Source organism: Canis lupus, chromosome 16 (assembly GCF_048164855.1).
Source record: "Canis lupus baileyi chromosome 16, mCanLup2.hap1, whole genome shotgun sequence".
Classification (NCBI taxonomy): Eukaryota; Metazoa; Chordata; class Mammalia; order Carnivora; family Canidae; genus Canis; species Canis lupus.
The window spans coordinates 7,499,887-7,512,156 of record NC_132853.1 but is presented as its reverse complement, the minus strand read 5'-3'; the positions used below and the strand labels follow the sequence as shown (position 1 = coordinate 7,512,156).

The window sequence follows — 12,270 nt, the reverse complement described above, 5'->3', positions numbered from 1 at the left end:
CAATAAGAAACTGAGGGCGAGGGAGCTGATTAATAACTGGAACCTGGGGCTTCTGATTCCCAAAACAGTGCCATGCCGCCTCCACCATGCAGCCCCCCAGGCTGCCTTGTGAGAACACAGTCCTCCACTGCCCAGCACATTCCCCCGAACACCTGTCACATCTCCTTGTCACACCCGGCACATGTAGGTCCATACCCTATCCAAATCCCACCCACAACCCAGACCCCCCCAGAGGACACCCACCAGCTGCCCATCCTTGAGCCACACGATCTCAGGGGCTGGAAAGCCATTTACGTCACACTCCAAAGTCAGGGATTGGCCGGCCATGCCTGACACATTGGTCCTGTGCCCGTCTTCCCGGATGCTGGGGGGCACTTGGGGGCAAAGAGAAGCAGAGGCACTGTCCCTTCCCGAAACAGCCATACCCACACCCCATCTGGGCCACTCTTCCTGGGTTGGACAGGCAGTCTCAACTCTTGCCTTTCCCCAGATTCTGGGGGCCCAGGATGTCCACCCCAGTCCCTGATCTGACTGCCAGGAGCCATGTGGAACTGGGGATGCCACCGCAGCCCGCCTTGGGACTGCACACCCAGTTGTTCCTGGACACTGTGCCACTTTCCCTGGCACTCAGCATTGCAAGATGCTGGAGCCCCCAGATCCATCCAGTTCTACTTATAACCTGTTGTCATGGTCACCTGGTGGCGGTGGGGCAGATTCCTGAGTTGTAGTCTCTGAAGGTGGGGCCTGGGTATATCTTTGTAACAAACTTCCCAGGCAAGTCCTTATGTAGTAAGCCGGGGTGGCTGGTCATGGGGATGTGGAAGGTGGCCCGTTAGGAGAAGTTAAAACTTCCCCTAGGCCTCCATGATGCCCATGGTAGGAGGAAGGGCCCCCTCCCTCTGCCCACAGCACCCTGGATGGGGGTGGACGGGGTAGGAAGCTCTCCCTGCTGCCGGGAGGATACGACACTTGGGTCAGTTTTAGCAGCTGCAACCCCGAGGTGGGCTTTGGGACACTCACTGCCTCCGGTGCTCATTTTAAAATGAATTTACCTACAGGACCCTTTTAAAAGCTATTTATGGGGTTCTAGGTCCTTCTCCTTACACTGTCTCCATGGGGGTCTCTCTGGGGAAGGGGTGCCTGCCCATACAACCTGCCACTCTCCCCTACCCCAAGCCCCGCCCCCAGTACCCTGCCCTGCAGTGAGCTCTCGGGCCCGGGGAGCTGGCGCTGCCACACCTGAGCACCCTGGTGTGCCACCAGTAAGCGTGTACCCCCCACTCCGGGGTCCCTGCTCACCATAGACCACCAGCTTGGCTCTCCTGGACGTGGAGCCTGCCTCATTGGTGGCCTGGCACTTATAGTCTCCACTGTCAGTGGGAGAAACTGAGGCCAGAAACAGGGAGCCCTCATCCAGCACCTCCAGGCCTGGCCGGCCACGCAGGGGCTCCGAGGATGGGCCCTTCCACCAGGTGACCTGCGGCGTGGGCGTCCCTGGCAGGGAGCACGGAGTCATCAACACAAGTGTCCTGTCCTCTTCCCCCTCTGCACCCATTTCCCCACCTTGTGCAAATGTCGCTGACCCTCCAGCGGTGGGTCCAGGCACCTCCTCGCCCCCCCTGGCCGGCCAGCAGGTGCAGCTCCCACCCACCCACCCAGTGCAGCAGGCTCACTGGTCTCCCGGTGCCCCGAGGCCGCAGGCAAGTGGTCAGAGCCCTCTTCCCGGTTCCGTCTCAAAGAGGCCCATCTGGGCCCCCGTGTTTGTACTCCCAGCCCCGTCACCTGCCCCGCGCTCCTTTCTGCCCATCACCCCAGCCTTCTACGGCGCACAGGATGTCCTTACTTAGAGTTCTTTTGCCTAACACCTGTCTCCTCAGCCCAAGGGCCAGGGTCTTTGCTAGAATTCCCTGCTGCCCCCCCCCCCCCCCGCAGGGCCCAGCCCATAGGGGGCGCTACATGAATGAGCTTGCCTGCTGTGCTCGGCATCCTGTAGGGCCCAGGTGCCCTGGGATCCATGCAGGAAATTGGGAGGCTGGGCCGCCCTTCCCCCCACTGCTGCCACACCCCCAACCCCACCGGGAGTGCCACCCTCGCCCTGGCCTCCCTTCCTGGACACGACTCACGGTGGACGGCCCAGGTCCATCTCTGCCGCCAGGCTGATGGCTCCCACGGCCTGGCTGGCGCACATGGACAGCTGCCCACTGGGGCTGGGCACACAGGGGGTCCCCAGATCCGTGCGGCAGGAACGACCCAGCCTCCTGAGCACCACACATGCCCAGGAGGCTGCGGCCCCCGGGGGTCATAGCAGAGCTGGGGTCCCCGCCCTGCTGACCTGCTGACAAAAGCAGCCCTCAGCCAGCTCGGCCCTCCACTGTGCCACGTAGGAGGGGGCACTCCCCAAACTCACAGGACAGCAGCCTCACGCCTCTGCCACCCCCTCACTCGCGGCCAGCGTCAGTCACTGGGCCCCACGATGTGGGCTAATACATGTGGGCCAATGCAGCACCCCACAATTTCTCTCCGTAGACCCATCTCTCCCCGTCTCGCTGGCTCCCAGTCCTCAGCCACAGGGAGGAAGGGGTGAGCAACCCCTGGGTGGGCATGGGGGGCAGTGAGGACGCGGCACGCCCAAGGCATCCTTGGAGTCACGTCTTTCTGGAGGGCTCCTGGCCCACTCCACCGGCACCAGCCAATCCGCCTGCCGCCGCAAGGAGGAGGAGGTCCTCGGCCACCCGTGCTCCGTGTGTCTCACGTTCCACCAGACGTCCACCACTGCCGGGGCCTTGCTCCCCACTGTGGGCACATACGTGCGAACACGCACACCACACACACACACCACACCACCCACATGGATGCCATGCCACACACACCACACTATACCCCCCCACCACACAGAGCACAACAGATATACATACATACACACCACACACACATGCATACACACACCCCACAACATATACACACACACCCATACACACTGCCTTTATACACACACCACACACACACACACACACTATATCACATGCACACCACACACCACATGCACAAACACACACACCCCAGCACACACCCACAACACACAGTGCACCTCTCAGCTCCTCAGCTGTTCCAGAGAGGCCCACCCCACTCCCGTCCTCACCCCATGCCAGGACCCAGGACTTCAGAGCTGCTGACCTGGAGGGACATGGAGTTTGAACCCTGGAAGTTGTTTTTTTTTTTAATGCAAAACATCTAATCCCTTGATGAGTTCTAATCACAGAACTGCCCTGTAGCTCTGCCCGGGGAAGATCCCGGGGGACTCACAACTGCCGCTAAAAACCACTGACCTCACTCCCCATTCCTCTTTTAGAGGGGCTGAGAGAGGAGCAGTGATGTGCCCCAAATCACAGCAAGTCAGTGGCCAGGCTGCTGGCCTTTCCGCCTCACGCCACAAGGAGCAGGGACCAGGACTCCCACATTCCAGGCACTGGGCTTGGCACTTTCTCCTCAGCCCTCTGAGCCCGAGGTCACAGGGCCGGTGAATGCCAGCGCCCAACACTGCCCACCAGGTACTACCCGCTTCAAAGGGAGAAGGCCAAGGACAGCCTGGGGGCAGGTTTGTCAGAGGAGCTTGGGTTATGCGGATTCAGCTGAAGTCTGGCCCAAGGACAGACCCCTGACTGACCGGGGACGATGAGGCCACCCCGGGGCAGGCAGGCCACTGGGGGGTGGTCCCACTTCCCGCCTCCCATCTCCCACCTCCCAGGACTGCGGAAGGGCTACTTGCTGTTACCAGAGGTGGACACAAGGTGGCGCCCTGGCCGAGGAGGGCGGCGGCCCTTCCAGGTGGGCGGTTCTCAGAGCTCCCGCCCAGGGCCGGCCTCCTACCTGCCCCTCCCTCAGGCCTGTTCCAGGGACTTTCCTGGGCTCCTGGCACAAGAAGTGCAGCAGAGACTAGAACCAGCTCTCCCGGCTCCTTCCGGCCTTTCTGTGAGCTGCCACTTGCTCCTTGGACCCAGATGCCCATCCAGCACATTTCCCGGAGCCTCCACAATGTGTCAGGCACCGAGCTGGGACCTGAAACCCCTTCCATCCCACTGAGCCCTCCCAGCAGTCCGCATGGAGGAACTAGAATGACCCCACTGTACAGATAAGAAAACAGAGGCTCAGATGGAAGGTGTAAACTGCCTCCACGGGACCTGGCCTAGGGGGGCCAAAGCAGGGTTCAGCACTGGGCAGTTGACCACAGAGGTGGCTATCGATAGGCCTCACATGGTCCTGCTTCCCCACCCCGGGAGCCCCCAGAGGGCCAGTCTGCCAAGGGCCACGTGAATCCATCATCTGCTAGGAAGTCCGGGGGTGGCTTGAGGAGTGGTGTGGGCCACTGAACCCCAGTCCCAGGACCCTTGGGCCATCCTTGCCCCAGTTGTAGCATGCCCCAGGCAGAGGGGCTAGGGCTTAGGGGTTACTGGGGGCCGCACCACATGTTGTGAGTCACTGCCTGGTGGTGTGACCCATCCTATAGGGTCATCGATAGGATAAAATGTGTGGCATGGCCTGCCTAAGAGTGAGGACCCCCTAACCCTCCATGACCCACGGCCACTGCCCACAGTGTATGACCCAGGCGCTGACATGTAGGGGGTGCTCTTCCCGGCCCAGCCACCCCGGGCCCAGCATCACCTCTGGCAGGGCACGGCAGGCTGGCGTTCTCTCCCACCACTCTTTCCAGCAGGCCGCTGGTCTCATTGGCCTCCCAGTATGGCGGCTCTGGGAAGAGACGGTGTGGCCACACTTACACCCAGGGCCAGCAGAGAGGATGGCCCATCCAGAACCCAGCTGGGCAAAAGGCCCTCCGCCTTCCGGCCCCTGGTGCTGGCTGCCTCCCATGGGGTGGCCCACGGAGCAGCCACTAGTGCCACACAAGGCTCCAGGGGCCTGGAGGTGGAGCTTGGCATCGTCCTGCCCTGCACTCCCCTCCAGAGCTGCAGCCTCCCGGTTTGTTTTAAATTTATTTATTTTTTAAAAGATTTTATTTATTTATTTATTCATGAGAGACACAGAGAGAGAGGTAGAGACAGAGGCAGGGACATAGGCAGAGACAGAAGCAGGCTCCATGCAGGGAGCCCGATGCAGGACTCGATCCCAGGACCTTGGGATCACACCCTGAGTCAAAGACAGATGTTCAACCACTGAGGCACCCAGGCATCCCTGCTTTAAATTTATAATAGTGAGGGGCACCTGGGTTGTTGACTCCTGATTCTAGTTCAGGTTGTGATCTCAGGGTCGTGGGATCCAGCCCCACATGGGGCTCTGAGCTCAGCACAGAGTCTGCTTGTCCCTCATCCTCTGCGTCTCCCCCTGCGCTCACTCGTTCTCTCTCTCATAAATAAATAAATAAATAAATAAATAAATAAATAAATCTTTTAAAAAGTCAAATCCATAATAGTGAAAATGGGGTGCCCTGATTCAGACCTCTCTGGGCACCAGGTACTTCACACACGTTCTCTCACTGACTCCTGGCATATCACTGGGCCCATTTTCCAAGGGAGAAAACCAAGGATCACAGAGTGGAGGTGCCTGGCTGGACCTTGGCCAGCTGGACCTCGGCCCAGGCACCTCCTCTTCGATCACGACCTTGAGGCCCCTTCTTCCACCCCAGAAGACAGGGTACCCATGAAGCTCCCTCACGCGGGACAGCCCCCACGGCCTCAGGGGCTGGAGGCCGGAGGAAGGAAGGGGCGAGCATCTCAGTAGCCCAGGCTGCTGTCAGGGGTGGCAGGGAGCGGTGAGCTCTGGGGTTCCAGGGAGACGCACCCAGCACCTGGAGCTCCAGCTCCCAGGCATCCACGCCCGCGCTGTTAGAAGCCTCACAGCGGTACCAGCCGGCGTCGTGGGTTCGGATGGCAGAAAAGTGGATGGAGCCCTCAGGCCCCCCACCCTGCAGGGCCACCCCGTCCTTGGACCAGCTCAGCTGGGGCTCCGGGCTGCCCTCTGCCATGCAGTTCAGGTCCAGAATCTCTCCTGCCAGCACCTTCAGGACCCGCGGGCCCGGCTGCATCTGGGGGGGCGCTGACAGGCCCCGGGGGAGGGACGTCAGGAAGTGAGGCCCCAGGGGGGTCGCAGAGCCCAGACCCACAGAGATGAGTGCCTGGCCTCCCACCTGGATAGCACCCCCCAGCAGAAGTCATCGTGGGGGGTGGCCTGAGGCTGTCAGGAAAGGACAGTGGGACACCCCATGCGGACCCCCTCAAAGAGAAAGAATCTGCCCTTTCACCTGAACACACACATGCTCTCATCACAAAATCGCTCCTTGGTCCTCACTGCTCTCTCCCACACCTCCCACCCCCCAGCCCTCCCCTCCCCTCCCCTCCCCTCCCCTCCCCTCCCTTCATCCCCCCTTCCCCCCCCCCCCGCCCCCCGTCCCTGCCCCACATCCTCCCTCCCCTGGTGGTCATTTCTTTTACTTTTGCATCTCCTCCATCTCATTTGGTCTTTCTGACAAGCAGGCGATACCATGCCCATTTTGCAGATGAAGAAACTGAGGCTCAGAAGGGTTATATGATTGACTGGACTCATCTACTCCCTCAGCTGATAGGCTCTGTCAGACCAGCCCCCACGCCCCAGGGCCTCGATGCCCAGGAGCACAAGGGTGTACATGCCCCACCCACCCCAACACCTGCTGTAAACAATAGCAGAATTCCCTGTGCTGAGGTGCCCCCGGCTCCCTCCCTTTCTGACCATGATGGGATGGGCATTACTGTGGCCCCCACTTCACAGAGGAGAAAATCAAGGCTCAGAGGTGTCAAGCAGCTGGCCGTGATCACATGGCCAGTCAGTGGTAGAAACAGGATTCAAACTCAGTCCTCCCCATTCTGAGGCTCTACTCATCACCTGGCACCTCACTGCCATGTGTCTCATATGCTTATGCAAACCCACAGCAAATCTTTGAGCCCCTCCCTCTCTGAGCCTCAGCCTGTCCACCTGTGAAATGGGATGCTAGCTTAGATCAGGGGTCGCTTTTTCTGTAAAGGGCAAGCAGCCGCAGACCACATGCAAATGAATGTGGGAGGCCATGCCTTAAGAACGCTGGTTTTACAGCCACTGAAATCTGAATCTCATGTAATTTTCACATGTCACAAAATATTATTTGGTTTTTTTTTTCCCTCAATCATTTAAAAATGTGGACGTCGTTCATTGGCGGGCCACGTGAAAACAAGAAATGGATCAGATGGAGTCTGAGGGCCAGCATCAGCTGACTCCTGGCTTTGGTAATTCCTTGGGGCTTTTGGAGATGACAGGTTCCCTGCCTCTTGGGTGGTGATGCCACGGCTGGCTTCTGTGGATAGGACCCAGACATCTGGGGGAACGTCCACCCCTGGGCCCCAGCTGAGCCAGGAGCCAGAACCCCTCCTTGGGTCCCCCTCCTGACTCCTAAGTCCCTACCACCCCAGGCCTGCCCTGGGCCTTGCCCTCTGCTCTCAGGGCATCCCAACTGAGGGTACAAGAGAAGGGAGAAAGGGAACGAAGAGAGACAGGGCTGGTGGAAGGCAGGACGCAGAGGGGAGGGAAGGAAGCACTGGAGGGCCCCAGGAAGAGGTGACCCAGCCCAGCCAGCAGATGGGGAAAGGCACTGAGAAGGCCTGAGAAAGACAGAGGGAAGGGCAGGGCCATGGGCAGAGACCCAGGCCACGGGCACGGGCCTTACCTTGCACCTGGACAATATAGTGCTGAGAGGCGGACCCAGCAGGGTTATTGGCTGTGCATCTGTAGAGGCCACTGTCACCCACCTGGGCCTGGGCCAGACGCAGGGAGCCTGACGGGAGAAGGCGATGCCTGCAGGGGTGAGGAGCACTGGTGAGTCCCCAGCCAATCCATCTCTCCTGGAAGGACCTCAAGACCCAACTTGAACCAGCTACCTCCCCCAGGAAGCCTGCCAGGATGGAGGCTGTGTCCACCACCCACCCTCAGCCCTCCCACTGCCTGGCCTCCACTTCCAGGCTAGGGCCAGATCCCACCCCAACTGGTATAGGACATAAAGAGCACTGGATGAGGAACCCACAGCTTGGGGTCGGGTCCATACTCTGAACTCTTCCTCACTCAGTGAAGCAAGTCCCTTTCCCTTTTGGGGCCCCCACTTCCTATCTGGAAAATGGGCACACCCAGAAGGCCTGTGTCTGAGCCTGGTGAGCAAAGTCCAAGTGGGCTCAGCCCAGGGCCTGGTACATGGTCACCAGTAACACCCCCTCCTCTACTGCATGTCCTCCCCTGAGGCAGGGGATGAGCCCCCTTTGCTCGTCCTTCCCACGGCTTCTGGGAGAAGCTGACAGCCCAGAGGCTCTCTGCAGCTCAGTGCCAGGGCTGGCTACACTCTGATCCAGTCGCTTTTGGGTGTCGTGCTGTCCAGCCCTGTGCTGGGCCCTCCCGAGAGAGCTGCAGCCCCATTGCCCTCCCCAGTTTGGCCTGCCTTGCTGAAGTCACCTGGCCCCCATCCCAAAGGGATCCGGGACCCCCAGCCAGGCTCCTGCAGCTGTGCTGGACCTCAAGGGGCCCCTGCAGACATGATGTCACTGGCCCATATGTGCTGGCTCCGTGAAGCTCCTGTCCCCACGCACTGAGGAGGGCAGCTATATAGCCACTGGCCCCATCTGGCCCCAACTGCAAGTCGCCAGTACGGGGTCTAGGGACTCCAAAGGCCAGTTCCCAGCCTGTGCTCCCAGTATAGGTTCTAGAGCCCAACAGATCCGGGGCCCCGCCCCCTCCGCCCTGTGTGCTGAGCCTTGGTTTCCTCCCCTGCAAAATGGACGTGACAAGAGTCTCCCCCTCCCAGGCAGCTGTGAGCAAAGTGCTGGGCATGCACTTCTCAAACAGGACAACATTGCTGGCGCCGGACTCTCTATGCAACCTCGGGTATGACTTTCGCCCTGTGGGGCCCCTGTCTCCCCATCTGTAAGATGGGATAATAATCCCCCTGCTCAGCAGCCTCCTCCTATGGAGTAACCAGCAGGCACTTGGCACAAGTTCTCTGAGGACAGCTGTAAGGGACACACTGGGTGGTGGTGTCCTCAGAGTCCATGCACTGGGCCAGACCATGTGGGTTCAACTTTTGCCACATGCTTGCTGTGTGAGGTTGGTCTGGACATTTAACCTCTCTGGGCCTCAGCTGTCTCATCTTGGAAACTCATTCTGGAAACCTTATCCCTCATAGGGTCATCCAAAGAACTGAATGGCCTAGTGCACAGCACGGTGCCCAGAGGAGAAAGGCACTCCGCAAAGGACAGCTCTTCCCATGGTGACGACAGCGCATGTATAAACAATATGCGGTACAAGAGCGCATTGTTTAAAAGGTTCATATAAATGGCTTCGTGTGTATGTGTGTAGGTCTAATTCATCCATTTTCACTGCTGTATAATATTCCCTAACATGATCAAACTACAATTCATGAGCTTGTTCTTGTTTAGTGGACATTTAAATATATTTTTTAAAGATTTTATTTATTTATTCATGAGAGACACACAGAGAGAGGCAGAGACACAGGCAGAGGGAGAAGCAGGCTCCCCATAAGGAGCCCAATGTGGGACCCCATCCCAGACCTCGGGATCATACCCCGAGCCAAAGGCAGACAGACGCTTCACGGCTGAGCCACCCAGGCGTCCCAACATTTAAATATTTAGATTTTTTCTCTCTCTCTCCTCTCTCTCTCTCTCTCTCTTTCTTCCACCACCACAGCTCCGTGCACACTGCTCTATGTGTCCTGCAGGTGCAGAAGCAGGACTCTTGGGCCATGGCTCATACACCATCAGCTCTCATCGGCACAGGCCACCTCCTCGATGCCTTGTAGGGCACAGCTTCTCATTAGAATCTCCTGGCTTTGTGTGGAACATGTGGATTCGCAGCCCCACCCTGAGACTCTGATGGGGCAGGAACCGGGGTTTTCGCAAAGCCCTAGGTGGCTCTGATGTAGGTGTTTAGGGGCCACCCCTTGAGACCACTGCCCAGAGATACAAGGCAGTGCCCCTGCCCCAGGAAGCAGCAAGGCAGAGCCAATGGGAGCAGGGCTTTGACAGCAAGTGGTCCTGTGCAAACCACCATCTGCCTCTCTCAGGCTAACCTGGGGCCAAGGACTCCGTCTCCCTGAAACTCAGTGTCCCCATCCGGAGTCACAGAAGATGGTGAGCCTGAATCGACATGGTACACACAAAGCCCATGTACCTGGGACACTGAGTGCTCCGTCAACAAGCTTGCTGTTAGTATGACCCACCAGGCCTGGGCTCTTGGTGCCAGCCTCCAATCAGCTGGGCGGCCCTGAGCTGGTCCCTTCATCTTTCAAAGGGGAAGAAAAACACCTGTCCAGCACTGTGTCCAGCAAAGATCCTGATTCATCCCAGTGACAAGGGCATGTCTCCCCCCAACACGGCATCACTTCCCTGGCTTGATTTTTCTCATCTACAGTTGTTATTTTTTTTTTTAATTAAATAATGTTGCCATCCACCAAACAAGGACTAAATCATTTTGAGGCTGGGATATATACTCGGTCACACTGGGGGTGGGGACACGGTTCCCTCCCTCCCAGGGCCTCACTGCAAACCCAACTGGCAAAATGGGGACAGTATGGCTCAGTAAAAGGAGGTCTGGGGTAGGAACCGGAGTTTAGGATCCGAGGTCTGGTTCTGCAATAGACATGCTCTGCAACTTCAGGCAGCTGGTCGATGTCTCTGATCCCTGATTTCCTCATATTTGAAGAGGTGGCCCTGGATCCTTTATTCAGAAGTTGCCCTCTAGCTCTGGAAACTTAAGACACCTCAGAGCCCCTTGCGCACGCAGTCTCTCTCTCTCTCTCTGTCTCCCTCAACAAGACCTTTAAAGGATAGGAAGTAAGAGCTTCTGGAAAAAGAGAAAAGAAATTTCCCAAAGTGGAAAATTCTCAACAGTGAAGGGAGACAGCTTGTCTTATTTAGGACCAGCCCCAGGTCATTCCGCAGAAAGGGAAGGCTGATGCTTTATCACAGAGGAAGAAATGGAACAAAGGGAGAACCCATCTTAGAGATGGACAAGCTGAGGCCTTGCAGAGGCCAGAGGACCCAGCACCTGCCCTGTGCAGCCTATGTCTGCTGGGTCACTGCCATGTCACCACCTTGCTTTAAAGCCCCCTGTGGCTGCCCATTGCTTGCTTGCCAAAACCCAAGCACAGTGTCCTGGCCTGTGGGGACCTATATGGACCAAGGTCCAACCCCACCCCTGCTAGACCATCATTCTTTCTAGAGAGACCAGGTTCACGTCACCTCCACCCCTTTGCACATGCTGTCCTTGCTACCTGGGGCACTCCTCTACCTCCCATTGACCCGAATCACACCTGCTCAACCTTCGATACTTGGACATTCCTCCATTCCTCCAGGAAGGCCTGCCTTGAGGCCTCGAGGCTGGTAGGTGCAGCCCATGGACTCCCACAGCTTCCTGTCCTTCCCCCTCACAGCAGCCCCTCCCCCAAACACTGGCTTGTGACCCAGCTCTCCCTCCCCTTCCTCAGAGGCTCCCAGGTCTGGCGGCTGCAGCCTGGGGAGTGGGGGCCGAGGAGAGGTGGGAGGAAGTGGGGTGAACATTGCCACCCGTGTGTATAGTATGAGCAGCAGCAGCCCGTCCGTCGTGGCCTGAGCGGCCAGATGAAAACAAGGGAATTTCCCGTTTATGACACCCACTGGGCCCGAGTCTCCACTGCTGGCTGCAGCTGCAAGGTTCACACTGACATGTAGTTGGAGGGTCAGATCTGAGAGAGGCCCACCTACCCTGCCGGGTCCCTCTGGTTCTTGGAGCTCCAAGGGCAGGGGTGGGGTGGGGTGGGAGGGAACCTACCTACCCAGAGAGACCACAGAGCACCTGGTAGACAGTGCTCAGAATCAAGAAATAGCCAGGCTACACCATCAGCCTTATTCCTGGCACATACCCAGGCGGCAGCCTCACTCGGGATCACCTGTCCAGGTGCCCCCATTCTCGGGGGCTCAGGGAAGCTATCCCCACTGCCCTGGGCGAGGCCGTGCATCTGCTTACAAGATCCTGGAGACTTTATGACATTCATCACACCTGTGATCACCCATCCTTGCTGATGCTTCTGTGAGCAGAGGGGCTGGTTTACCGAGCTGTCCCCACCTGTCCCCAGCCCTTAGCACATGCCCTGGCCCACAGCAGGTGCTCGTTAAGTACGCGATAGCCAATCCCACCTGTCCATGCACACACGCTCCTTTCCCCACCTTCACTCACACTGTGTCCCCCCCAACCTGGTCTCAAGGGCACCCTCCT

General features: G+C 58.4%; 1 protein-coding gene across 8 annotated transcripts in view; it reads right to left on the bottom strand.

Moving 5' to 3' along the window:
* Nucleotides 1–12,270, bottom strand: part of HMCN2 (hemicentin 2) — a 147,624-nt gene that overhangs the window by 74,034 nt on the left and 61,320 nt on the right. For all 8 annotated transcript variants that reach the window (XM_072778330.1, XM_072778333.1, XM_072778335.1 and 5 more), the window contains exons 23-27: nt 7,685–7,812; nt 5,794–6,048; nt 4,660–4,746; nt 1,300–1,494; nt 244–374 (exon numbers count right to left, since the gene is read on the bottom strand). In XM_072778330.1, the coding sequence (XP_072634431.1) occupies nt 244–374; nt 1,300–1,494; nt 4,660–4,746; nt 5,794–6,048; nt 7,685–7,812 (796 nt within the window). The remainder of the gene's footprint in view (nt 1–243; nt 375–1,299; nt 1,495–4,659; nt 4,747–5,793; nt 6,049–7,684; nt 7,813–12,270) is intronic.